General features: G+C 35.3%; 1 protein-coding gene and 1 non-coding gene across 3 annotated transcripts in view; both read left to right on the forward strand.

Annotated features, from left to right (window-relative positions):
* Positions 1–27,714, forward strand: part of BMS1 (BMS1 ribosome biogenesis factor) — a 48,287-nt gene that overhangs the window by 15,344 nt on the left and 5,229 nt on the right. The window contains exons 13-21 of one of the 2 annotated variants that reach the window (XM_063087375.1): positions 1,749–1,830; positions 15,934–16,007; positions 16,659–16,835; positions 19,674–19,862; positions 19,951–20,131; positions 20,603–20,661; positions 21,450–21,572; positions 22,503–22,650; positions 23,350–23,525. In XM_063087375.1, coding sequence (XP_062943445.1) covers positions 1,749–1,830; positions 15,934–16,007; positions 16,659–16,835; positions 19,674–19,862; positions 19,951–20,131; positions 20,603–20,661; positions 21,450–21,572; positions 22,503–22,650; positions 23,350–23,525 — 1,209 coding nt within the window. The remainder of the gene's footprint in view (positions 1–1,748; positions 1,831–15,933; positions 16,008–16,658; positions 16,836–19,673; positions 19,863–19,950; positions 20,132–20,602; positions 20,662–21,449; positions 21,573–22,502; positions 22,651–23,349; positions 23,526–27,714) is intronic. The other variant, XM_063087376.1, reaches the window with a different exon arrangement.
* Positions 5,835–5,958, forward strand: LOC134371384 (small nucleolar RNA SNORA28). The gene has a single exon (XR_010022810.1). It is a non-coding gene; the product is annotated as a small nucleolar RNA SNORA28 (small nucleolar RNA).

Genomic DNA, 27,714 nt, shown 5'->3' on the forward strand with positions numbered 1-27,714 from the left:
AGTTTGATAGGATTTAGATTTGACTTTTATGTTTTGGTAACACTTCTTCCTGGGTGATGGTGTTTTTTCATTAGGAGGCACAAAAAGTCTAGTTGTCTCTTTTCATGATGTTAGCAATTGTTGACACTCAATGCCTAGAGCTACTAATTTCTTACAGATGTAGAGAGGTGATGTCTGTTCAATCATTTCTTTTTATTTATTAGTTGGAATACTTCTGTAAAGAGAAACTTCCCCTCTTCTACTGTTGGCTACCTAGTTTAATGGAAGCAGGATAAATGCTTGATTTTTTTTTTTAATCAGTTTTCAGAATGATTCTCCAAAGGTGACTCTTTTTAAGTATCATTATGAAGTCATGGATTTAAATGTAGTTGATGTGATTCATTCTGTTGCACTGGTTATTCTATCGATGCTCAGATTTATCCATCTGTATCCTGTTGGGAGTCTCTTCACGTTGGCTTATGAGTCCTTTTAACACGATCCTGGTCATCCTTGATGGCTTCTTTATTCTCTGTGATGAGGTGTCCAACATCATCTTGTACATTGGTGATGCCAGACTTGCAGTCAGCCATGAGAAGTTCTGATTTCGTTTAGTAATGAATGGTATTTTAACCTCACAGCCTAGACATAGAAATGCTGATTGCTTTGAGTTGGTTATTATTTCTAGGCCTTCTCAGTGTTCAGAGCTAGGAGAATTCATATAGATATTTCCAATTCACATTCAGGACCACATCTTACATTTGTATCTGTTTTTCCACTGAAGAGTTATTCTCTGGTTGAATCTGAAGATGATGAAATTAGAAAACCACATAACTACTCATTTGCTTTATCTTATGTTACACATAAAACAGTGTCAGAGTAGCATTATACATGTTTCTATTAATATGATTACTGAAAAGAATTAAAAGTTTTTTTCCCTCATATGTTCTCTCATTTCTCTTTTTAAAGGTGGAACATTCTCACCATTAGTGTATGTGGTTTTCAATTTCTCCACATCCTCATCAGTACATGTTATTATCTGTCTTTTGGATTATAGCCATCCTAGGAGTTGTGAAGCGATATCTAATTGCGGTATTGATTTGTATCTCCCTGATAGCTAATAATGTTGAACATCTTTTTATGTGCTTATTGGCAGCTTGTGTATTAGAATTCTTCAAAAGGTTCATGGAAATATTTGTATTATCTTTCGTTTCCATTTTTCCATGAAATTTTTGGAGTAGCCTCATATATTCTTTGAAGAAATATCTATTCATATTGTTTGCCTGTTTTTTAAATTGGGTTATTTAGTTTTAAGAATTGTTTATATATTCTGGGTATAAATCCCTTAACAGATACATGGTTTACAAATATTTTCTCTCATTTTTTAGGAATGAAGTTTTCAAACAGACACAATAGGTTTGGATTAACAAATAGCAAGAACAATTTTGTAAAATGCTATCTCACCGCATCTCCTTAGAAACTTTGAAAATTAGTTGAATTAGTAAATATCTGTTTGTTTACTTATGAGGTCAGTGTGCTAATAGTACTTTCCCTGTCCGCTGCTTACTATTATGAATTTATGTTTTATCTCTGTGGTCATACTATCTACATCAAAGGTAAAGTCGTCTCATCATCCCACCTGTAATGAGAATATCCACAGAGTGTCTTGAGAAATATTTAAAGGCACTGTGTTGCCTACCACTGTTTCTTAGTGCAGTTGTTTTGTTGAGTGATTGGAGCATGTCATGTAAGTGCTGACTTTTGTGCGTCAGGTTATGAACAGCATCAGAGACTGCTTCGTGACTGGAACATGGGAAGAGGATAAAGATGCAGCCAAGGTCTTAGCGGAGGATGGTGAGTAAAGAGCTGGATCTTCAGAGAAGACTGGCTGCTCTAGACTTTGTTTTCTTTTCTATCTTAAACTGTAGTCAGGTTGAAAATAATAGTCAATTGTGAAGTGCTTTCAGGAACTCTGACAGGTGTTATAGGTAATATTTTGATTTCGCCTCTCGTGATGATCTTATTTTCAACCCTTTAACGGATTTATTAGATATTAGAGAAAAATGAGAGGGTTTTCATAAATTTTATCATGCATTTGTTAAAAATAGATTTATTTCATTGAAAAATGTACTCAAATAACATTGACATTTTTTTTCTGATAATAAAGATCGTATGTGTTGTGGAAAATTTAGAATAAAAAGTACATATCATACCAGAATTCCACCACCCATAAAATACCTTTGTTTACCTTTTGTGGTATTTTCTTCCAGTCATTTATAAGTTGTGTGTGTGTGAATAAACTTTCTTTAGTTATAATAATACTTTATATAAATTTTGTCATTAAATTTTTTCAGATTTTTTTATGATTAAAGTATTATACTGTAAGGCATAATTCTGTTTGACATTTAAGCTGTTTCGTACTTTGTCCATATTAATAAAGAAGTCTACACTGGATGACTTTGAAATAACTCTTGGATTACATTTTAAATAAATAGATTCATAAATGTCAGAATTTAGTCATTTTATGGATTGCAGTTACCAAATAGTTTTTCAGAAGGTCATTATCGTTTATGTGCTTGTGAGCAGTGTATCTTGATACTTATTTTATTACTCATTCAGCATTGAGTACTGTCTATAAAAAAAGGTGTTTTTGGCCATTTTGATAGATGAAAAATGGCTTGTTCTTATATTTGTAACTAACATTCCTTTGACTACTTGTGAGAATATTTATTTAAGGCATATTGATTGTGGCATTTCTTTGGTGAATTGCTTGTGTCCTTTTCCCATTTTTTTAAGGGGATGTTAATATATTTTTTACTGATTTGCAAGATTTCTCTCTGAAGACCTTCTTTCTGAAGGATATTTATTCTTCATTTGTTGCAAATATTTTTTCTGCTTTTTAATCATTTAATTTTAACATTTTGTTTAGTATTACAATAAGCGTGTTTTAAAAGTTTTGCAGTTAGATCTATCAGTCTTTTTTGGGGCCATTTCCTTTCATTAATTTCATTTTTTCTATAGAAACCCCTTTTGTATCACTGCACTAACTGAGGCAGTTTAACAGATTTCCATTACTAAAAAAGACTCACACGACCCCAGATGACAGTGCTTTCAAATCTACAGTTCATTAAAAGAAAAGGATGCAGTATTGTAGCATGAGTCCAGGGTGCCACTCAGCCCGGGTCTGTAGAGGCCGACTGCAGCTCCAGTTGTCCTTCCACTGTGAAGGCTGTGGCTAGACACACTTTAATTGAACACAAGGGCACCAGGAAGCTAAATGGAGTCTCTCCAAAACTTTTACATTTTACTTGTCTGAGGCATAATCCTGCTGCATAACTGGCCTTCAGGGCAGAGCCCTCTCAGGGTTTCACGTCCTTGATTCCACTGTTATCAATAAACAGTGCTGACAAGCTCCTGGGGCAGATGGCCCCCAAACTCCTTGCACCCATGGTTTCAAAGCAACAAGGTTGATTGATAGGTTTTTTGCATTGATCAGGTGTCCATATCCTGAGGGAACTTTAGCAAAACAGCTCAGGCTAATTCTACATTCTTGGATTTAACCCTCATAGCACAGTCACTGAAGCACTTAAATCTTGTATGACTAGCCCTAGAATTGTTTCTTATAGTTTCATTTTGTACATTTAACTTGATCTCATCTGGAACTCAGATAAAGATCAACTTAATTTTACTTGCTCATCATTTTCTATCACTGTTGGTTGAATAATGTTGGTTTATGATGTGTTCTTATAGTGTGTATGTGTATACCTGGGGTCAGTTATAAGGCAGTCTCTTCTGTATTATTAATCTCTTGATTCTCATACCACTATCATACTATCTTTTCTGTTAAATAACTGTATCTTTATTATATCTTTTGAAACCTAATAAGGCAACTCGCCTCAATTTTCTGTTTTCTTAATGTCCTTAACATTCATACATTTAGTTATTTTAGATTAACTTCTATTTAATTTTTATACTTTTCTTTATATAAAAATAGCAACATTTGCAAATTTTTTAACCAAAAAAGCTTTAATGTAGAAATGTGTAAAGTTGAACCATGGAAATGCTGAATCATCCTTTCCCTCAGATCCTCCTCAGCTACTCCTTTTTCTCAGCTACTCTTACAGGCCAGTGTTAAGAGTGTGACTCCATTTTTTGTTTTATAAAAATTCTGTTTAACCTAACATGCTCTTCAAATAGATGTCATAGACATCATCCTATTTCACACAGATGGAGTGACCTTATTCTTTCTAATGCCTGCATATTATGTGCCATCGTTTATTTAATCATTGATTAACATTGCATTTTTCTTTTGTTTTTTATTCTTAAACATAAGTCATAGTGAAGATTCTTAATAATGTGTGGGAATATTTCTGTAGAGCAGATTTTTAGAAATGGAATTATTTTGTCACAGAGTATATAAATTTTAATTTTGAAATTAAGTTGTCCTAGACAGATGTGCCAAATCTCATACTCCTACCTATACAGTATGTGAGAGAGCAGTTTTCCCTGTATCTTGACCACAAGTGAATATTATTAGTCTTTAGCCTTGCCAGTTTGATAGGCCAGCAGTGGTCCAAATTAACTTTGAAAACTGTTTTGGTGAATTACAAAACATATTTTGTTTTTTAATTGGTCATTGTATTAAACTAAAAAATTAATTTGTGAATAATTGAAATTTTCATGCAGTATTTAGTTCTGTCTAGGAACATGTTCTGCTCCTATTTAAATCTTTCAATCTCTGATTAAAGTGTCTTGCATCATTATATATTTCTTATAATGGTTGTTCCTAGACAGTTTATATTTTTGGTTAATTTTTTAATGCCTTTTTGTTATCTATTGAGTTACCATGTTTTTTCCTTGTTAGACCTGTTGATGGGTGTTTGGTATTTAGTAATTTAATAATTAAATTCAGTAATTTAATAATTAACTAATAATTTAATAATTGATTAAATTTAATAATTTGGTATTTAAAATACTGAATTATTAGTATAGATTTGGTATTATTAAACCACCCTTAAACTACTGGGTTAAGCCAGATTTGGACAGATGCTTATGGTTTGCTCTTGTTCTGTTTCATTTGTATCATTTGTATCTGTATTGATCAGAGAGTTGGATTACTGTGTCTTTCTGAATGCCCTCTTTTTCAGATTTTGATATGAAGGTGATAGTTTTATGAAATAAGTTAGATAACTTTCTTTGGATCCTTTTTGTGAACTAGAATGATTTTTGTAACAAGAGGTTTATCTTAACCACAAATATGAGAGAATTCACTGGTTAAACCCTGGTTTCCTCCCTCCTTCCTCCCCCTTTCTCTCTAGTAAAATACATTATATGCTTTTGTTTTCATTTTGGGAGGATTTTTGTTTTCTTAAGAAATATTTGAAACCTACAGAAAAGTTGAAATGATGGCACAGTTATCACAGGTGCACCTGCTACCTAATTCAACAGTTGTCAATATTTTGCTATATGTGCTTTCTCTCTGTGTGCACATGCTTTTCAGAGCCATTTGAAAGTAAATTGCAGGCACCTGTCAAGTGTAAGGATTTTCTACCTAACTATAATATTTATATAGAAAATTAACTATAATAATGGCTTAATATTTAATTCAATCCATGTTCAGATTTTTCCAGTTAATCCCAAGTGTTTTAAGCCTCCCCCCCCACTTATTGGGTCTGATTAGGTCTGTGTGTAACAGTCAGCTGTCGTCCCCTTAGTCTTTCAGTCTAGAGGGGATGCTCATCAAATACGGCTCAAGGGCCCAAGCCTGCCTACCACTTATTTTTGTATAGCCTGCGGGCTAAGAATGGATTTTACCTTTTTAAAGGGCTAAAAACCCCAAAAGAATAATTATAATTTGCAAGTAACACTTTGTGACACCTGACTGAAACTGTCTGACACAATTTGAGGTTGCTGTAGCAAGAAAGTCTAACCTATTCATTGTTCCCTCTTAACGAGACAAGCCCTTATATATACTTAAATAGTGTTAGAAGACAAAAAAAGAAGAATATTTTATGTGAATATTATATCAAATTCAAATTTCAGTCTCCATGAACAAAGTTTTTTTGAAACACAACCATAGTATTTGTTTCCATATTGCCCATTGCTGCTTTTATGCTACAATGGCAGAGTTGAGTAGTTGCAACAGTGATGGTACAGCCACAGAGCCTGAAATATTTACCCTTTGACCATGTACAGAAAAAATTTGGCAGCCCTTGACCTAGAGTAAAACTGCCCACCCATTTTTTATAATGACAGTTCACTTTTGGAAGAGAACTGGCCCATTATCTTGAAAAATGTTCTTCATTCTGGATCTTTGTTTCTTGTAGTGTAATTTAACTTGTCCTTCCTATATTTTCCCAAATTTCTATAAACTTCAGTGTTATGACTGAAGGCTTAATTAGATCCGATCCAGGTTAAGCATTTCTGGCAGGTATGCATCTGTGTGTATCAAGAAGGTTCTTAGAGGTGATCTTAGGTAACATTTTTAGTTTCTTCTATGGTCACTGGTTGAGTTGGGGTTTTTTTGTGGTAGTGGTTGTAGTTTTTGTGTTTATATTTTAACATTTTCGTGAGTTATTCATAACATTTTTTCAAAAACCTGTTTTATTGATATTTTTAATTATAATAGAATAAAAAACTCATCTGTTATATGTACTTTCTCATTCCCAATTTTGTTCCTCTTTTTTTTTTTTTGTTTATTTGCAAGTTATCTATTTTGCTAGGTCAACACTTGTGGATTATGTTTCAATTTTACCATTTTCTTCATGATTGGAAAATTAAGAGGTCAGACTTTTCCCTTTACTTATATTCCTTAGTTGTGGGATTAGAAAATAAAATTTTGTTGTTTTTGTTAAGGAAAACACTTTTTAAAAATTGAAGTATAACTTAATGTTCATCCTAATAAATTTTGACAGTGTTTTTGGTGATGTACTTATCACCCAAAACAAGAATGAAAAAATTTCCATCACCCCAGAAAGTTTGCCTGTACATGTTTGTAGTCAGTAGCCCAACACCTACCCCAGGCAGCTGCTTTCGGATTTCTGTCTCCACAGATTTGTTTTGCCTGATATTGGACTTCAGACAAATGTAATCAGACAGTATGTATTCTCTAGTGTTTGGGTACTTTACTTCAACGTAATGTTTTCATTTTTCATAAGTCAACTTTGTGGAAATATATCTTATATACAGTAAAAAACACATCTTAAGAATATAGTTTAGTTAGTTTGGACAGTGGCAAATGCCCATGTACCACCATTACAATGAAGAAATAAAACGTTTCTGTCACCCCAGAAAATAACTTCGTGCCCCTTTGCAGTCAGTTCCCACCTGCCACAACACCACCAGCTTCAAGGCAACCAATAATCTGCTTTCTGATTAGGTTTGCCTTTTCTAGATTTACATAATAAAATATTCTTTTGTCTGTGGATTCTCTTAGCATAATATTTTTGAGATTTTGTTTCTTATTGCTGCATGGAATTCTGTTGCATGGATATGCTACAATTGTTTATCACTTTTTCTTTTGATAGCCATTTAGGTTGTCTCCAGTTTTTGGCTATTGCAACAAAGGCTGTTCTAAACGTTTGTGTATGAGACTCTTTGTAGAAACTGGTTTTCTTAAGAGTGGAATGGCTGGGTCATAAAGTAGATGGATGTCCAACTTTGTAAGACAGAGTATGAGAAAGTCTGACTGTATCTTTAATGTTGGGCTGCCGACGGCTTTGAAGCCCTATACCTCCTGTTTCGATTCTATCCTACCCCTGGGTAAACTTATAAGAAGGCCTGGGTGCTCCTTTTTGGGCACCAGCAGGAAGTTCAAATCAGTACACATCTGCACTCATGCAAGCCCCATTCCCTGAAATTACATCCCCCAAGCTGTTCTCCTTTCCCTCCCAGCTCTCTCCAGCCACATTTGAACTACTGGGAAATCTGCCTTGCTTTCCCTAGAAAGCCTCATTATGTGAGTCGTAGATCTTCCTATACCCTCTTGCTGTCATCAGTCTCAACATCCAAACCAAACTTGGAGAGGGAGGTTTAGTCGTGTTTCTATGTGGTGGCCACAAAATAAACTGCCCAACAGTTTTCTAGAGAGAACTCCAGCATGGATGGAGTTTCAGTTGTTCACATCTTTACCAAAATTTGGTATCATCCATTGTCTTTGATTTAATCATTTTAGTGGCTATAAAATAGTATCTCATTATGATTTTAATTTGCATTCCCTGATGAGTAATGATGTTGAGCATCTTTTGTGTGCTTTTTGGCCATTCAGATGTCTTCTTCTGTGAGATATCCATTCATGTTGTTTGCCCTTTTTGTTAAAAAAAAAAAAAAAAAAAAAAAAAAAAAACCCTTCTATTTTATAACAGTTTTAAGTTCACAGAAAGTAGAGTTCCCAAATAGCTCACATCCAGCTTCTGCTGTTGTCATGTTATATTCATATGGTACATTTGTTGCGGTTAATGAACAGAGTGCTGATGAAATCTTGGATCTCTGTGAATCAGGACATCTTTCCACGTGTTAAGGGGCATTTTGTATTTCCTTTTCTTTGAACTGTCTATATGCTTTGCCCATTTTTCTGTCAGGTTACTCTTGATCTTTTTCTTATTTATTTTTAGGAATTCTTTATATATTAATAAAATTAGCTTTTTGTGATATGAGTTGCCACATCCACCACCCCCGCCACCCCATCAGTTTAACATTTGTGTTTTAACTTAGTTTATGATTCTTTTATGTGGAATTTTTTTCTCTAATGAAGTTAGATTTATCACTTTTGCCTTTGGGCTTTTGGGCTTTATCTTACACTTAAAAAGGCATTTTGTAAAAAGTCATAAAAAATAGGGCCGGCCCGTGGCTCACTCGGGTGAGCATGGTGCTGACAACACCAAGTCAAGGGTTAAGATCCCCTTACCGGTCATCTTTAAAAAAAAAAAAAAAAAAAAAAAGTCATAAAAAATAAAATTCTCCCACTATTTGTTCCAGTACTTCTTGATTCCAGTTTCCTTTTACATTTAAATTACTGATTCATCTATTATTTTGAGAATAAGTACAGTTGAGAAGTGTAGATGCAGTTTTTTCCACTGTTTGTTTTTTGTTTTTGCTTTTGGCAGTTGGCAGGTACAGGGATCCGAACCCTTGACCTTGGTGTTACTTGCACCACACTCTTCCAAGTGAGCTAACCTGGTCAGTCCCCAACTGATTAAAATGCCCTTTTTGTCATATTCTTTATATATATCTTTATCTGGACTTTCTAGTCAACATTATTGATCTCTGTTGATTATTCATTACTATAACTTAAAACCCAACCTAGCTTTATCATATGTTAAGACATCACTTATTAAAACTGGTACCACTAGTTCCTTTCTCTGTCCTTGCTGTAATGCTTTTTCAGAATTCTGAATATTCTTGCTTGCTTATTTTTCCATAGGAACTAAGGGTTACTTTTTCTGTTTTTAAAAGAAAGTGTGGTAGGTTTCTTTTTTAAATAGCTTTATTGAGTTATAATCGATATACAGTAAACTACACTAATTGAAGTATACAATTTGAAAGGTTTGGCATGTGAATATGCTACCATCAGTATCAAAATAATGAACAATTTGTCATCCCCAAAAGTTTCCTAATGCCACTTTGTAATCTTTCCATCCTGTCCTCTCCCATCACCAGTTAACCATTTATCTGCTTTTTGTCAATATTCAATAGTTTGTATTCTCTTGAATTTTACATAAATGGAATTATACAGGGTAAGCATTATTCTGTCTAACTTCATGTACTTAGCATAATTATTTTGAGATTCACCTATGCTGTTGCATCTTTATTCCTTTTTATTGTTGAGTAGTCAGTTTCTTTTTTTTTTTTTTTTAGTGTATTTGTCCATTTGTATGATGTACTGTAAATTGTTCACCTGTCCATGAGGTCATTTCCAGTTTTTGGCTGTGACAGCTAAAGATGCTGTGAGCATATTTGTACAAGTCTTTATATGAACAACTGCTTTCATTTCTCTTTGGTAAACCCCTCAAAGTGGACTAAATGGGTCATGTGAGAGATGTACATTTAATTTTTTAAGAAATTGACAAATTGTTTTCCAAAGTGGATGTATCATTTTACATCGCTACCAGCACTTACACTAACAGTACACTGTCTTAATAACGTATAGCTTCACAATTAGTCTTGAAACGAGGTAGTTTAAGTTTTCAGACTTTATTCTTCTTTTCGAAGTTATTTTGTTTATTCTAGGTCTCCTTTGCATTTCAATATAAATTTTAAGGTCAGCTTGTCAGTTGCAACAAAAAAGCCCACTGTAATTTTGATTGGGGTTGCATGGAACTTGTAAAAACAGTTTGGGAAAACTGACATCTTAACAATATTGTTTTTTGATCCATGAACACTGTATCTCTTCATTTATTTTATTCTTCTTTAATTTCTTTCAGCAGTGTTTTCAGGATATAAGTATTGCAGTTATCTTAACAAATGTACCCCTAAGTATTTTATATTGCTAATGTTATTTAAATGATATATTTTTTTCAGTTTGTTTGTTGCTAATATATAGAAATATAGTTGATATTTAACGTTGATCTTGTATCTTGCAACGTTGCTAAATCACTCATTACTTCTAAGAGCTTTTTTGTATATTTTGTAGAAATTTTTGTGATGACTATCATACATGATCTGTAAATAAAGACAGTTTTATTTCTTTCTTTCCTATCTGTATGACTTATTTTTCTTGCCTGACTGCACTGGCTTAAACTTCCAGTACAGTTTTGATTAGAAGTGGTGAAAATAAATATCCTTGCTTTGTCCTGATTTTGCTTTTTTTCCAAAAAATAAACTTTAGAATCATCTTTTCTATTTCCAAAAGAAAACTTTGTGGTGTTTTTTTTCCTAATTAAACTTTTTATTTTGAGATAATTGTAGATTGAATTGTAGATTCACATGCAATTGTAAGAACGAATAGAGAGTTTTCTTGTATCTTGTCCTATAACACTATATGTGTACTATATGTACTGTATGAGTACTCATATATATGCAAGAGTACAACCTGGATATTGACGTTGACACAATCCACTGATTTTATGTAGATTCCCCCAATTTTATTTGTATACTAATGTGTGTGTGTGTGTTTTTATTTAGTTCCATGCTCTTTTATCATGTGTAGGTTTGTGTCTACCAGCAGTTAAGATACAGAACAGTTCCATCACCACAAGGACCCCTTGTATTGCTCTTTTGTAAACACACCCACCTGTCCCCCAACCCCCAGTTCCTACCCCTATCAATCACTAATATGTTTTCCATTTCTGCAATTTTATCCTTTCCAAGAATGTTAAATAAACAGAATCATACATTATGTAACCTTTTTTTTTTACTCAGCATAATTCCTTGGAAATCCATTCAAGTCGTTGCATGTAACTATAGTTCATTCCTTTTTATTGCTAAGTAGTATTCCAAGGTATGATGTTCCAGTTTGTTTAGCCATTCATCTATCAAAGGAGATCTTGGTTATTTCCAGTTTTTGGCTATTAAGAATGGAGCTGCTGTGAACATTTATATACAGGTTTTTGTGTAAATATATACTTTCCATTTTTCTGTGGTACATGCCCACGAATGCAATTTCTGGGTCATATGGAAATTGCATATTTAGTTTTATAGGAAACTGCCAGAGTGGTTGGACCATTTTATGTTTTTTACCAGCAGTATATGAGTGACCAGATTTCTTTGCATTCTCATCAGGGTTTGGTGTTCTCACTGTTACTTATTTTAGCCATTCTAATAGGTATGTGGTGATATTTCATTCTGGTTTCAATTTTCATTTCTCTGATGGCTAGTGATGTTGAGCATTTTTTCATGTGCTTATTTGCCATCTTTATATCTTCTATACAGATGTAAAATGTCTGGATGTCTTTTGCCCCAATTAGAAAAATTGGGTTGGTTTTTTTACTGTTGAGTATTGGGAGTTCTTTAAATATTTTACTCCATTGTTGGATATATGGTTTGCAGATATTTTCTTCTAGTAGGTAATTTTTCTTTCATTTTCTTAACAGGGACTTTCACAGAGCAAAAGTTTTTAATTTTCATGAGTCCTAGTTTATCAGGTTTTTTATTCTGGGGATTGTGCAATTGAACTATTTCCTATTCCTTGATCATGAAGATTTTCTCTTTTTTTGGGGGGGGGGCAATGGCTTGTATGGCGATCTGAATCCTATGTTGTTTTCTAAAAGTTTGATAGGTTTTTTTGTTTTATGTTGAAGTCTGTGGTCTATTTTTATTTTTTTAAATAAGATGTGAGGCTTAGATAAAGGTTTATATTTTTGCCTATGGGTATATAATTTCTCTAGCACCATTTATTCCATTGAATAGCTTTTGTGCCTTTGTCAAAAATTAGTTGAGCATCTTTGTATGGGTCTATTTCTGGGTTCTATCTTCTGTTCCATTGATTTCATGTGTCAGTCCCTTGGCCAGTACCACACTCACTGTCTTGGTAACTGTAGTTTTGCAGTAAACATTAATGTTGGGTAGAGTGATTCCTCTCATTTTTTCCTTCTTTTTAAGACTGAGTTAGTTATCCTAAGGCCTGTGACTTTCCATATCAATTTTAGATAAATTTTTCTGTGTCTACAAAAACATAGCTGGGATTTTAATAGGAACTGCATTAAACCTATAGGTCAATTTATGGAGAATCTTTACTGTTTTGAGTATTCAAGTTCATGAACTTAGTATGTTTCTCCATTTAAGTCTTGATTTTCTTAATCAGTATTTTATGATTTTCAGCATACTGATTGTGAATATATTTTGATAAGTTTATACTTAGGTATTTAATTTTTATTGATTTTCATGTGTTTATCTTTTATCCTGCTGAACTGACTTCTCAGTTCTATGAGGGTTTTTTTGGTAGATTGCTTGGGATTTTCTACATAGACAGTTGTGTTATCTACAAATAAGTTATGATGTTAAGTAAGTATGATGTTAATTTGTTTTTTCTGTAGATGCTCATTATGTGCTCCATTCCACTCTATCCTTAGTGTACTGAGATTTTTGGTTTTTTTAATCATGAGTGGGTATTGGATTTTGTCAAATGCCTTTCAGTGTCAATTGATATGATCGTATGAATTTCATTATTTACCCTTTTGATAAAGTGGATTATATTGTTTAATTTTTTGAATGTTGAACCAGCTTTGCATACCTGGAATAAATCCCACTTGGTCGTAGTATATAAATCTTACTATATGTTGTTAGATTCCGTTTGATAGTATTTTGTTGAGGGCTTTTTGCAACTAAATTCACGAGAGATATTGGTCTATATTGTTTTTGTTTTTTATTTCTTTCTTCGGTACTGTCGTCTTCTGGTTTTGGTATTAGTAATACTAGCCTCAAAATGAGTTGAAAAGTGTTTCCTATGCTTCTGTTTTCTGGAAGAGTTTGTATACAGTAGGGATGAAGTCTTGAAATACTTGGTATAATTCTCCAGTGTTTTTTATTGTATCTCTTCATATAGTTTTTTTAGTGGTTGCTCTGGGTATTATGATATGTATATTGTAATATGCTGTCTACTGGAAGCGTGGAAAACTTTCTTCCATTTAGTTCCCTTTACTTTCCCCACTTTTAAATATCATTGGTTATTGGCTTGAGTATTAGATGGTTTTTGTTTCAGTTATCAATTGTAATTTTAAAAACTTATTTTAAATAAGGGAAAGGATGTCTATTATATGTATCCATATTTCTGGTCTTTCTATTGTTTTCTTCTCTTTTTTCTCAATGGTCCCATATTTCTCCTTTTATAATTTCCTTTCTGCTTAAGAACTTTCTGTAGCCATTTTTTAAGGGTAGGTCAGCTAGTTGCAGCTCCCTCTAATTTTCCCTCCTCTGAGAATGTCTTTGTTTCTTCCTTCATTTCTGAAGGATATTTTACTGGACATAGAATTGGCAGCTGACAGTTCTTTTCTTCTAATGCTTGAAAGAGTTGTGCCATTTCATTCTGGCTTCCATGATTGCAGAGGAGAAATCCGCTGTCATTTGGATTGGTGTGCCCCTTTGAGTATTCTGTCATTTCTTTCTGGCTGCTTTTAAGATTTTTTTCTTTGTTTTTAGTTTTCAGAGGTTTAATTGGTATGGTTTTCTTCATGTTCACTAGGTTTGCTTGGCTTCTTGAATTGTAAGTTTACGTCTTTCACCTAATTTGGAAAGCTTCAGTCATCATTTCTTTGTGTACTCTTTCAGCTGCAGTCTCCTTGTGGGGCTCAGATGGTAAATGTTGGGTCTTCTGTTGTTTTCCCACAGGTCTGTGAGGCTCTGTTTGTTTGCAGGCTGTTTTCTCTCTGTTGTTCAGATTGGGTGAATACTGTTGATGAGGCCTCCGGTTCTCTAGTTCACTCCTCTGTCATCTCCACTCTTACTATTGAGCCCATCTAGTGAATTTTTAATTTTTTGTTGTATTTTTCAGTTCTGTAATTTCCATTTGATTTTTCTTCAGTTTCTCTGCTGAGATTTTCAATTTTTTATTTGTCACCATGGGATTTATAGTGCATTTTTATAATGGCTGCTTTAAGATACGGAACAGATAGTTCCAACATCTGATTCATTTCAGTGATATTAAGTTGTCTTTAGTGATATTTCAGTGATATTAAGTGTATTAAGTTGTCTTTTTACATTAAAATTACGATTTTCCTGGTTTGTGGTATAATAGGTGATATTCTGTTGTATCGTACACATTTTGGTTATTATGTTAGGAGATGCTGGGTCCTATATAATTTTTTTGTTTTTGTGAGCAGTCATTCTGTTTAGGTTTAGCATGCAGGTCCTGATCTTTGTGGGCTGTGGTTCCAATGACAGTTTCATTTCAGAGCCTTCATAGTGCTATTTTGGTCTGCCTGATTTATCTGGTGCCACTGCGACTCCCACTGCTGGTGCCTGAGGCTGGGCTACCTGCTACAGCTAGGTCGGAGAGGGTTGTCTTGGCCTTTGGGGCTGGTTTGCTTGTTGTGGGGAGGAATCTCCTTTGCTGGTCTTTCCCTACCACACATTTCTTGGGGTGGGGGAGGAGTCTCAGACCCCTCAGAATCTTCCTTGCTGGCAACCCTTACCTACTTGGGTATCTTGGTGGAGGAAAGGAAGTTGGTTCTGCCCCTCAGGAAAGGGGTGCACTTACTCTTGTCATTTTTTCAGTGGAGCTTCCAGTCGATCCCCCTACTCCACCCCTTGCCAGTGTTTATTTCTTGCTAGGTTTATTCCTGAGTATTTTATCGTTTCGTTTTAATTATAAATAGGAGTTTCCAATCTATTATATGTTCTACCCAGTTATTTGGCTCTTTCTCATGTGAAAATGTCTTAATACCATTCTAAATGTTGTTTTCCCAAAGGAGTTTTAACTTTTCTATTTCTTTTCAGAGGAGGACCTATAACTGAACCCAGAGCTCCAAAAATGAATGAATGAATGAGTTGATGAATGAATGAGCTCTTCCTGTGGGTTCAGCACTATTTTGGGCTCTACTCTTGCTCTAAATTCTGTACTTGATGTAATCTAAGATTTTCCCTAGTTGTGTGACATGACTGTTTTGTGTTGAAGTTGCTGTCAAGACTCTTTTTCACATGTGCTGTCATCGAGGCATGGCTTTTCTCTTCCCTCATTGTACTTTTGGTTTCAGGGACTTACCTGCAGGGCCATGCATACCACCTCTGCATCTCTCTCAATAGAGTGTCCGTTACCTGTACTGGAAAAATAGCTCTTGGTTAAGTGGGATTTCAAAGTAAAGTATGGAAATGTGGGTTAGGTCCCTTTACTTTACCTAAACAGATAAAGAAATCCTGACGGTTTTTAAAAGCCTAAGTAAGAGCATGGTTCTTTTTGCCTATGTAGTAGAGGGGACAGTGAGAATGAAGTTTGGAATGCAGAGCGCACAGTGTGCTGGGCCAGTGTGTGCTCGTGTCGCATGTAGGCCCATTCACAGAGGAGCCATTTGGATGTTCTTTTCCCAGAGGAGCTCTACGGTGACTTTGAAGACCTAGAAACGGGGAACGTGCACAAGGGAAAATCAGTCTCAGATACTCAGGTATGACTTTGCCATGGACAGCTGTCAGCTTGATCTGAGGTCAGTGTGTTCTGAGAGAGGCCCATACTGAGAAATGCAATTCTTATTTGTTATCTTTGTAAAGTGTAGTTCAGATGGTTAGATTCTTTCTTAAAAGTGTGAGGATGTGGGGACAGATAAAAGGTCGTTTATTTGTTATTCTTGGTTTTGGATGACACCTACTACCCCTTCTTACGATAGTAATTATCAGTTCCTTATGGTTTTTTGTCCATGGAAGTTTTCGTCCCTGTGTTTTCCTTTCCACCATAACTTTTGCCGTCATTCTCCTCTCGTTAAATTTAAGTGTCATTTTAAAAAATGAATTCCTTGTTCTCCCTAATATTTCTTTAGAACAGTGTCTGGTAGCATCTAGGTTGGGGCATTTGCTGTTATTTTTACTCATGTTTGGCACTCCCAGGAATGGCAGCTAATTGCAGTGCAGATGGCTGTCTATTGTAGTAAAACCATGTTATTATTTGTTGTTTATACCAAAGGCTGTGTCTTTTTTGTTTTATTTGTGATGATCATAACTAAGATTTTTGCAGTTCAAATAGAACTTTTAAAATCTGCTTTAATGTTTAAAGAAACAAATCTCCACAAACTCTACAAAGTTTTCTCTTCTGGAAATTTAAGATTGAAGATGTAGAAGAAGAAGTTAAAGAAGAAATTGACCCCCATGAAGAGGAAAGTGCCAAGCAAAAGCATTTGGATAAGAAGAGAAAATTGAAAGAGATGTTTGATGCAGAATATGATGAAGGAGAAAGCACATATTTCGATGATCTTAAAGGAGAAATGCAGAAACAAGCACAGGTGAGAAAACTCATTTCAAGGCTGTAAGAGTGTTGTGAAGACCTGGCTTTGTTTGGGTCTCTACTCCCTGACCTGCTTCTGTGCCTTTCATTTGGACTCCCTGGTCCAGATGCATATGGGCGTGTTTCTTCGTGCAGCCATCTAATCGCTTCTTCAGTCTAAAGTTCACCAGAGAAATGTCAATGCCTATATTCTACCAAGCATTAGGTGCCGATCAAGCAGAAATGACTGAGATAAGGTCACTGCTTTTGAGGATCTCACAGTGCAGTGATTTGAGAGCGTGTGTTCATTTGAATACAAGCATTGGCTTCACATGCTAGTTATTGCTCCCCAATTTGAATGGGTAGGTGATTTGTGGCCTATGTGGCTTCTGCACACCCCAGTGTTCTCAAGGGGAAGTTTTCTGAAAATTCATCTTGGTTAGAGTTCTGAAGGATATTTTTGTGTAAGGGCAGATGTGGAGATAAAGGGAATGTGTGGCACACTGAAAGGGGGAGACACTGTGGCTATTCCTCCTGCCTGGGATTGCTGAGCAGGCAGTTTGAGGTGACGATTTCACTTTGAAGGAGACACAAAGATGTGTGCACAATTGATGATACAGTGTTGCGCTTTGTTAGTGGGGCCACTGAGAATCCTATAAGCTAAAATATACAAATTAAGTATATGTGATTTGTGAAACTATGGTTGACAGTCTTTGCTCAACCTAGGCCTTCATCTAGTCAAAGTATAGTCGTCCCTGGGCATCCATGGGGGATTGGTTCCCGTACTTCCTTTGGATACTAAAATCCGAGGAACTCAAGTTCCTGATATAAAGTGCCATAGTATTTTCATATAACCTATGCACATTCTCCTGTATACTTTAAATCATCTCTAGATTACTTGTAATACAGAATATAGTGTAAATGCTAGGTAAATAGTTGTTATACTGTATTGTTTAGGGAATAATTACAAGAAAAAAAGTTTGTACATGTTCAGTACAGACACAATTTTTTTTTTCTATCCATAGTTGGTTGAATCCACAGATGTGGAACTCATGGATACAGACAGACTGTATCTCCTGATTAATCATTAACTTAGTTGTTACTACTCTGGGTTGACCTTCTGTGTTGACAGAAGTGGCTAAGAAATGTAAAGCTAGTTCTGAAGTCTTTGCTCTAGACCATTCACAATTTAAAATCACCTAGAACCTTGTGGGCCATTGTAAAGGACTTTGAATTTTTCACTGTGAGTAAAATGGGGGCCCTTGGAGGATTTTGAGCAGACGGGAGACATATATGATCCACTTCCCTCTGAAGGGATTGCTCTGGCAAGAAATCAGTCAAGAAATTAAGGTGGTGCAAACTAGTGGGATGGCAGCGAAGGTGAGAGGAAGAGTCAAATCTGGGTACACTTTTTTTGAAAGATGGATCAGTGGGATTTCCTGGTGGACCAAATGTGGTGTGTGTGAGAGTAAATGAGGATGACAGCTGGAGGCTACTGGAAGTTACTGGAAGGATGGATTGCCATACGTAAGATAGGAAAGCCTCTAGGTGGTGCAGCTTTGTCTGGGAAGAGACGTCTGACTCAGTTAACTTTGAAATAGTGTTGAGACAAGCGGAGTGTCAAATCCAGAGAGAGGTCTGGCCAGGGACTTAGATGTACACTCTTCAGCATATAGATACTACTTAAAGCCATGAGATGGCCTGGAGAGTGAGCGCAGAGATGGAGTGGGGAGGAGCAGAACTGGCACGTGTAAGGGGTACAGGCAGCAGTGGGGACTGAGCAGTGCCCAGGAGAGAAGAAATCTCAGAGCACCCGAGGCATGCTGGAAGCCAGCTGTAGGAGAAGGCGATGCATTGTTTCAGATCCTGCTGATACGTTCACTGTGTTGAAGACAGAATTAACCACTTTTCTTGGTGTGGTGGGTAAAAGTCCAGTTTTTGTGGATTTAAGAGAATGGGAGCAGAGTAACTGGGGACTGTGACTGTAGAAAACCTTCGTGGAGTTTTGCTGCAGAGAGAAGCAGAGAAATGGGGTAGTAGTTGGTGCAGGAGGTGGAGTCATAAGAGAGTTTTAAGATAAGAGAAATAATAGAGTGAAGATCTGTTGGAATAAAGTCCAGTGAGAGTGGATGGTATCTAGTGTGCAGGTGAAGTTTGGCATTAAGTAGAAGCATGGATAAATAATCTGTGCCAGAGCTGCCCAGTAAAGCTTTCTGCAATAATGGAAACTGTCCGTAATGTGCTGTGCAATGTTGTAACCACTGGCTGCATGTTGATATTGACCGCTTGAAATGTGGCTAATATGACTGAGAAACTGAATTTTAAATGTTGTTTAATTTTAATTAATTTTAATTTAAATTGCCACATGTAGGTGTTCTATTGGACAGTGCAGAGCTATAATAAAAGGCAAGATACAGGTGTAAACCCTGGTAGGGGGTGCACCATGGACATTCTTTTGGGTTGTATGGTTTTAGAGTGAATTAGGAAATGATATCACCTGAGAGTAAGGATGTGGAAGGAGGTGTTGGGTGTTTGAGGACAGGGAAAAAGCATGACATTATTTTAGAGAGTAAGAAAAGAAGATATGGATGGTAGTTGTGAGTGTTTGCCGACCTGCATTCAGGGTCCTTTCAGAGTTTACATTTGCTGTACCTTGGAGCAACAGAGAAAAAAACAGTTGGGGCATACTCTGAACAAACTGTAGAGGTAAAATGTATATTATTTTTATTAGGATAAAGCTTAAATAATTTTGTCCATGTTTCCTTTATTTAGAAATTGCATGTTTTTTAATGTCAGTCTTATGTTTATTAAAGATAATGGCATTATGGGATTTTTTATTTTTCCCTCTGATACATAGCTTAACAGGGCAGAATTTGAAGATCAAGATGATGAAGCCAGAGTGCAGTATGAGGGTTTTCGACCTGGGATGTACGTCCGAATTGAGATTGAAAACGTCCCGTGTGAATTAGTGCTGAACTTTGACCCCCAGTACCCAATTATTCTGGGTGGTCTGGGCAATAGTGAGGGCAACGTTGGGTATGTGCAGGTAGGTACTCTTAGCTGCATGCTCAGCACCTGGTGTTCTTCGGAGGTACTCTCCACCAGTCATTTTATTGCCTCTCTTCTCCCCTCAGATGCGTCTGAAGAAACATCGTTGGTATAAGAAAATCCTCAAGTCCCGAGATCCAATCATCTTTTCTGTGGGGTGGAGGCGGTTTCAGACCATCCCACTCTATTATATCGAAGACCACAATGGCAGGCAGAGACTCCTAAAATACACTCCACAGCACATGCATTGTGGAGCAACCTTTTGGGGTAAAATGTTATTAGAATAACTTGCTTCTGGGTTAATTTAAACCTTTTAGGTTTTATCATTATAGTTTTGCTCTTTTCCTTTCATGAAATCCCAATTCATAGGATTTTTCCTTTTTTGTGGAGGGGTTTTGGAGTGTGTGTGTGTGTGTGTGTGTGTGTGTGTGTGTGTGTGTGTGTGTGTGTGTGTGTGTGTGTGTGTGTAATATATATATATATATATATATATTTTTTTTTTTTTTCCTCTGACTGGTAAGGGGATCACAACCCTTGGCATGGTATCGTCTGCACCACGCTCAGCCAGTGAGTGCTCTGGCCATTCCTATATAGAATCTGAACCCGTGGCCTTGGCGCTACCAGCACCACACTCTCCCGAGTGAGCCACGGGGCCGGCCCTTGGAGTATATATTGTATGTAAAATGGAATCCGAAATTTGTGGTTCACTGTATTTCTTTTTTTCCTGTTTTCTCTAAGGTCCTATCACTCCACAGGGAACTGGGTTCTTGGCAATACAGTCTGTTAGTGGCATAATGGTAAATATCTTGGGGGCTTTATTTTACAAATTGTGTTTGAGCAATATATCCTGAATATGGATTATTATGTACATGGAAATTTAAGTCGTAAATTCCTCATTTTTAGTAAATTTCTCTTTGCTTTTAATCTTCCTACATCCTTTTAAGTAGGGGTGGGAATAGAGAGGAGGGAAGTAGAAGAATAATTATAATTACACTGGTACTAATGACATTTTATATTTTTGTGTGTATTTTGGACTTATTTATCTAAAGTATTTAAGCAGTGCTCACCATGTGCTAATAAGCTGTATACTAGGTTCTGAAGATACATTGTATACCAGCTAGACATGAGACTACCCCCTAGTAATGCTAGTTTAGCAAAGAATGTTCACACAGTCTTTACTTGACCAGTCAGAGCAAATTTTGTTGGCCCCATTTAAGAGAGAAGCAAGCAGAATAATAAGCAGATGCGATCTGCCCTGGAGGTCCAAAATTCAATTTCTTAAACATTGGAACAGAATTTTCATTTTCATTCTAAATAGATCATCATTGTGAAATTATGGTATTGTGAAATCCCTCTCAGGAAGTACTCAAATCATCATTGTTAGTTTGGCTTACCAGTGTTATAATGTTGGATTGCTTTTGTTTAAACACTTTTCTGCATGTTCAGATGTCCTCTCTTGTTCTTTCTTAGCTGATTAAAAGTGGGGTAAACTTTGATAATTTATTGCATCACAGAGAATTGTAGTTTTTTTCTCTTGGTGATATTATTCCTATTCCTATATTCAAATTTTGGGAGTTCCTTTTAGCCTGATTTCCGGATAGCTGCCACAGGAGTTGTTCTTGATCTGGATAAGTCCATAAAAATTGTGAAGAAATTAAAGCTAACTGGTTTTCCATACAAAATTTTCAAGAACACTTCATTTATTAAGGTATGTATATCTATATATAATCCTTGTATTTATAAATGTATAGATCATGAAAAGAGAAATGGAATACTTCTAAAATATGGTTCTGATGTTTTTAGAAAAGTATTTGAAATTTTTTATAAACTTGGTCTTTGATATTTTTTAGTTTACTTCTTTATATTGGTCTCTGTGTTACTTAAATACGCTCAAAAACCTTAAGATGAAATAAAACAGATTACTTGTTACTTCCATGTGAGATTGTCACAGAACTAATATTGAAAATATATAATTTCATCCACTGGGTCTTGTTTTCTACCTTTTTGGTTTATGTTAATTTAAGAAAGGGGAAAAAAATCATAAGTTCGTCTAACAGTTTAGTAGAAAAACAGACAAAGCAATTCACAAAAAAACTTGGCAAGGATACAAAGAAATGAACACAATGTTTTGCAATATTTTGGGAGGATAGTTTGAGCAGCATTTATTGAGTTTCATTAGTGGGGATGTTTCCATTAAAAACAGAGTTTAGAAGATCATAAAATGTTCTTGTAACATAAGGTAATAATACCACTGGTGTGTGTATAGCTTGTTTTATTTTCTAAGTGTGTGCACCTAAGCAATGGGATTTGAGCTGCAGTCCAGCCTGTAAGATGCCAGCAAAGGCTTCCTGGGTCATTTCAGTCCAATAAATGCCTCTTTGATCTTTTCTTCTACAAAAGTACCAGTGATGAATATGCTAATGAGCTTACAGTGGAATCTTAATGTTATTTTGGGGACAGTAAAATAGAGTTGTATTCTTTTCAACGTAGAAATTCTACTTTTGGGGGAAAATACATTTTGCTTGTTTTATCACCCTTTTAATGAGTTGTTTTTTGTTTTTTAACCTACTATGTGCTATGTAAACTAGTAAGGTATAGGATTTTATGTGTACGTATTTTTATTTTCGTATTCCTGTAGGGAATGTTTAATTCGGCCTTGGAAGTGGCCAAATTTGAAGGTGCTGTGATTCGAACTGTCAGTGGAATAAGGGGACAAATTAAAAAAGCACTTCGGGCTCCAGAAGGAGCTTTCCGGGCCAGCTTTGAGGATAAATTGCTGATGAGTGGTAAATATCCTTTGTGGTGTGTTCAGGATAGCATGTTACCAATCATTATTGATTTCTAGCCCATGTTGGTTAGAGTTGAAGTTTAGATCTTTAGAAGGTCTGAGTCACCTACAGCCCCCGCCAGCTGGAACATCTTGTGCGGTGTGCTGATTCATGTTGTGTCCACAGCCCCTTGGTTCACACACCCAGAAAAAGCTCTGTGATTAAAAGTTCTGTGCAGGCCCTTGAACAACACGAGTTTGAACTGCATTGGTCCTGTTATATGCAGATTTTTTTCAATAAATATATTGGAAAACTTGGTTAGGTAGGTCATGAATTCATGACCAACCAGTTAAGTAGCCTACCTAACAGTATGCTGTTGGTAGTTAACTATTACTTAAGTAATGACTTGGTGCTGTCATCTCCCCACCTCTGTCTGCCCCGGGGGCTGCTGGCTAGGACCTGGGGAAAAGTGCAAGATGTGCTTAATTAGTGTCACACGCAGATTTTTGACTGCTTGGGATTGGCACCTCTAACCACCTTTCTTGCGTTGTTCAAAGGTCATCTACTGTGTAAGTGTAGTTTACTTGGGGAAGTCCCTCTTCAAATATTGTGCAACGAGGTAGAGAAGTTTGGGGTAGATGTTTTGTTCTTTATTCTTGGCAAGATGGATATGAGTCTTCTTTGGAAAATGTTAAAGTAAATTTCCTCTCTTTCCAGATATCATCTTCATGCGGACTTGGTATCCTGTCTCCATACCAGCCTTCTATAACCCAGTAACATCTTTGTTGAAACCAGTGGGTGAGAAAGACACCTGGTCAGGAATGCGGACAACAGGTCAACTCAGGCTTGCCCACGGTATCAGACTAAAGCCGAACAAGGATTCTCTGTATAAGGTACAGGTTATATGTGTGTGTGTGTTAGTGAAGGAGGGAGCATGTGCTCTACAGATGGAATCATACAGATGCTTTTTATATGTAATGGACGAATATAATATGCTTTGAATTTTCAAGTATAAAACCTAATGTTAAATTGAATTAAACAATTGTATATTCATAGAATATTTTGGAAAGGAGCACAGGGAAATTGTAGTAGTGGTTTACTCCAGACTGAAAAGGAGTCTTAAACTTTTTTTTTTAAAATTAATTTTATTGTGTATATTTGAGGTTTACAACATGATGCTGTGGGATAGTAAAATGGTTCTCATAGTAAGGCAAATTAACATATCTACCATTTTTGTGAGAAGAGCAGCTAAAATCTACTTATTTAACAAAATCCCCGAATACAAGACATTTTTATTAACTAGTCCTCATGTTGCACATTATATCTATAGACTCATTCATCTCACATGTTTGCTACTTTGTACCCTTTGACCTACATCTCCCTATATCCTGTTGGCCACTTTTATGTCGTCTTTGGAGAAGTGTCTATTCAGGTCCTCTGCCCGTATTTTAATTGGGTTATTTGTTTTTCTGTTTTTGAGTTGTAAGAATTCTTTATAAATTTGGATATTAACCCCTTATCAGATATGTGGTTTGCAAATATGTTTCCCAGATTTGTAGGTTGCCTTCTCATTTTGTTGATTGTTTCCTATGCTGTGCAGAAGCTTTTTAGTTTGAACTAGTTCTACTTGTTTATTTTTGTTTTTGTAGCCTGGGGTTTTGTGTGATGGCTAAAAAAAGCATTGCCAAAGTCAATGTCAAGGAGCTTTTCGTCTATGTTCTTTTCTAGGAGTTTTAAGGTTTTAGGTCTTACATTTAGGTCTGTTACCTATTTTCATTTGATTTATGTGTATGGTGTAAAATGAGGGTTCACTTTCATTCCTTTGCATGAGGAAATTCAGTTTTTCCAGCATCATTTACTGAAGAAATTCTCCTCTTTCCATTGTGTCCTCTGTTGGTCTTGGCAAAAATTAGGTGACTGTATATATTTGGATTTATTTCTGAGCTCTCTGTTCTGTACCATATGGCTCTGTGTTTCTGTTTTTATACCAGCACCATACTGTTTTGATTACTCTAGCTTTCTAATATAATTTTAAATCAAGAAGGGTGATACCTCCAACTCTTTCTTTCTCAGTATTGCTTTGGCTGTTTGCATTTTTCTGTGTGTGGTTCCATACAAATTTTAGGATTGATCTATTTTTGTGAAGAATGTCATTGGAATTTTGGTAGGGATTGCATGAAATCTGTTTATTGCTTTGGGTAGTATGGATATTTTAACTATTAATTCTTCTGATCCATGAACACAGTATACCTCTGTATTTATTTGTGTGTTCCTCAATTTCCTTTATCAGCATTTTATAGTTTTTAGTGTACAAATGTTTCTCCTCCTTGGTTAAATTTATTCCTAAGTTTTTTGTTTGTTTGTTTTGATGCTATTGTAAATGGGATTGTTTTCTTGATTTTTTTATTCAGGTGGGTCATTCTTTGATTTTCGTATGTTGATTTTGTATCCTGCCACTTTACTGAATATATTTGATAATTTTAACTTTTTTTTTTTAGTGGAGTCTTTGGTGTTTTCTACATATAGGATCATGTCATCTACAAATAGAGATAATTTTATTTCTTCCTTTCCAATTTGGATACCTTTTATTTCTTTTTCTTGTCTGATTGCACTTGCTAGTACTTCTGGTACTATGTGGAGTGGAAGTGGTGAGAGTGGGCGTCCTTGTCTTGTACTAGATTTTAATAGAAAGTCATTCAGTTCTAGTTGATTATATTAGCTGTGGGTTTTTAATAAATGGCCTTTATTATGTTGAGGAACTTTCCTTCTATACCTAAACAATTAAGACTTTATCAGAAAGGATGCTGAAGTTTGTCAAATGTTTTTTCCGCATCAGTTGAGATGATTATGTGGTTTTTACTTTTCAGTGTGTTAATGTAATGTATCACATTGATTTGCAGATGTTAAACCAGCCTTGTATGCCAGGAGTAAATTCCATTTGATTGTGATGTATAATCTTTTTGATTTGTTTTTGAATTTGATTTGCTAATATTTTATTGAAGATTTTTGCATTGTATTCTTTGAAAATTTGGTAGAATTCAGCTATGAAGCCATCTGGTCCTGGGCTTTTCTTTGTTGGAAGGTTTTTGATTATTTTTTCAGTCTCTTTATTTGTTACTGTTCTGCTCAAGCTTTCTGTTTCTTCCTGATCCAATCTTGGCATAGGTTATATTTTTCTAGGAATTTATCCATTTCCTCTAAGTTATCCAATTTGTTGGCATGTAATTATTCATTATAGTCCCTTATGATCCATTATATTTCTGAGGCATCTGATGTAACATCTCCACTTTCATTTCTGATTTTACTTATTTGAGTCTTCTCTCCTTTTTATTAGTCTAGCTAGGGGTTTGTCAATTTTGTTTATTTTTCAAAAAAGCCAATTCTTGTTTTTATTGTCTTTTTTCTATGGTTTTTCTATTCTCTTGATTTTTTCTGTTCTGATCTTTATGATTTTTTTCCACTACCCTTGGGTTTAGCTTGTTCTTCTTTTTTCTAGCTTCTTGAGATATAATGTTAGGCTATTTATTTGGGATCTATTTCTTCCTTTGTGTTCATTAATATTTGCTGTATATATTTAGGTGCTCAGATGTTAGGTGTCTTATATTTACAGTTGTTACGTCCTCTTTTATCATTAAGTAATGACCTTTTTTTCTCATAAGTTTTTGACCAAAAGTCTGTTTTGTCTGATATAAATAGAGCCACCTCTGCTCTCTTTTGGTTACAATTTGCATGGAATATCTTCTTCCATCCCTTCACTTTTAGCCTTTGTGTGTTCTTAAAGTTAAAATGGGTGGTAGGCAGCATATAGTTGGATCTTGTTTTATTATTCACTCAGCAACTCTGTGTCAATTGATCACAGGGTTTAATTCATTTAAATTCAAGTTTATTATTGATATGTAAGGACTTACTCATACCATTTTGTTAATTATTTTCTGGTTTTGTAGATCCTTTGTTACTTTCTTCTCTTGATGTCTGCCTTTGTGATTTGGTGGTTTCCTGTAAGTGCTAAGCTTTGATTCCTTTCTCTTTCTAGTTTGAGTATCTACAGTAGTTTTTGCTTTAAGATTATCATGGGACTTACATAAAACATCTTATAGTTGTAATAGACTATTTTCATATCATAGCAACTTAACTTTGGTCTCATACAAATATCCTAGATTTTACCCTTCCCCCACAGTTTATATTTTTGTTGTTGCAATTTACATCTTTTTATATTGTGTATTTCTTAACAACTTATTGTAGCTATAGTTATTGTTGACCACTTTTACTTTTAACCTTTATACTAGAAATTTGAAAGATTTACACACCACCATTACGGTAATGGAATATTTGAATTTCACTATGAATTTACCTCTACCAGTGAGTGTTATACTTTTATATGTTTTCACAATAGTAATTATTGTCCTTTTGTTTCTGCTCGAAGAACTCCCTTAAGTATTTCTTATAAGGCAGGTCTAGAGTGGTAATGAATTCCCTCTATAAATAAATAAAGCTTTTGCATTATTTGTCCTTCATTTTTGAAGGACAGTTTTGCTAGGTATAATATTCTTGGCTGGTGGATTTTTTTCTTTCATCACTTTGAATACATCATCCTGTTTCTGCTAAGACATTTATGGTAGTCTAATAGGGATTCCCTTGTACATGACTTGACACTTTTCCTGATTTTAAATTTTTCTCTTAAGTCTTTGACTTTTGACATTTTGATTATAATGTGCCTTATTGAGGACCTCTTTGAGTTGAACCTTTTTGTGGTTTAGCCTGTTTGAACTTTGTGGATCTGGAATATCTATATCCCTCCCAAGACTTGGGAAGTTTTTAGCTATTATTTGGTTGAATAAGCTTCTGTGCCTCTCTCCATCTCTTCTCCCTCTGGAACTCCCATAAATGAGAATATTTGCTTGCTTAATGATGTCCCATACATCCTTAGGCTTTCTTCACTTTTTTTTTTTCTTTTTTTTTCTCTATCTGGGTTATTTCAAAAGACTTATCTTCAAGTTCAAGAGATTCTGTCCTCTGCTTCATCTAGTATGCTGAAGCTCTCATTGTATTTTTATTTTATTGATTAAATTCTTCACCTCCAAG

This window comes from Cynocephalus volans, chromosome 2 (genome assembly GCF_027409185.1).
Source record: "Cynocephalus volans isolate mCynVol1 chromosome 2, mCynVol1.pri, whole genome shotgun sequence".
NCBI lineage: Eukaryota > Metazoa > Chordata > Mammalia > Dermoptera > Cynocephalidae > Cynocephalus > Cynocephalus volans.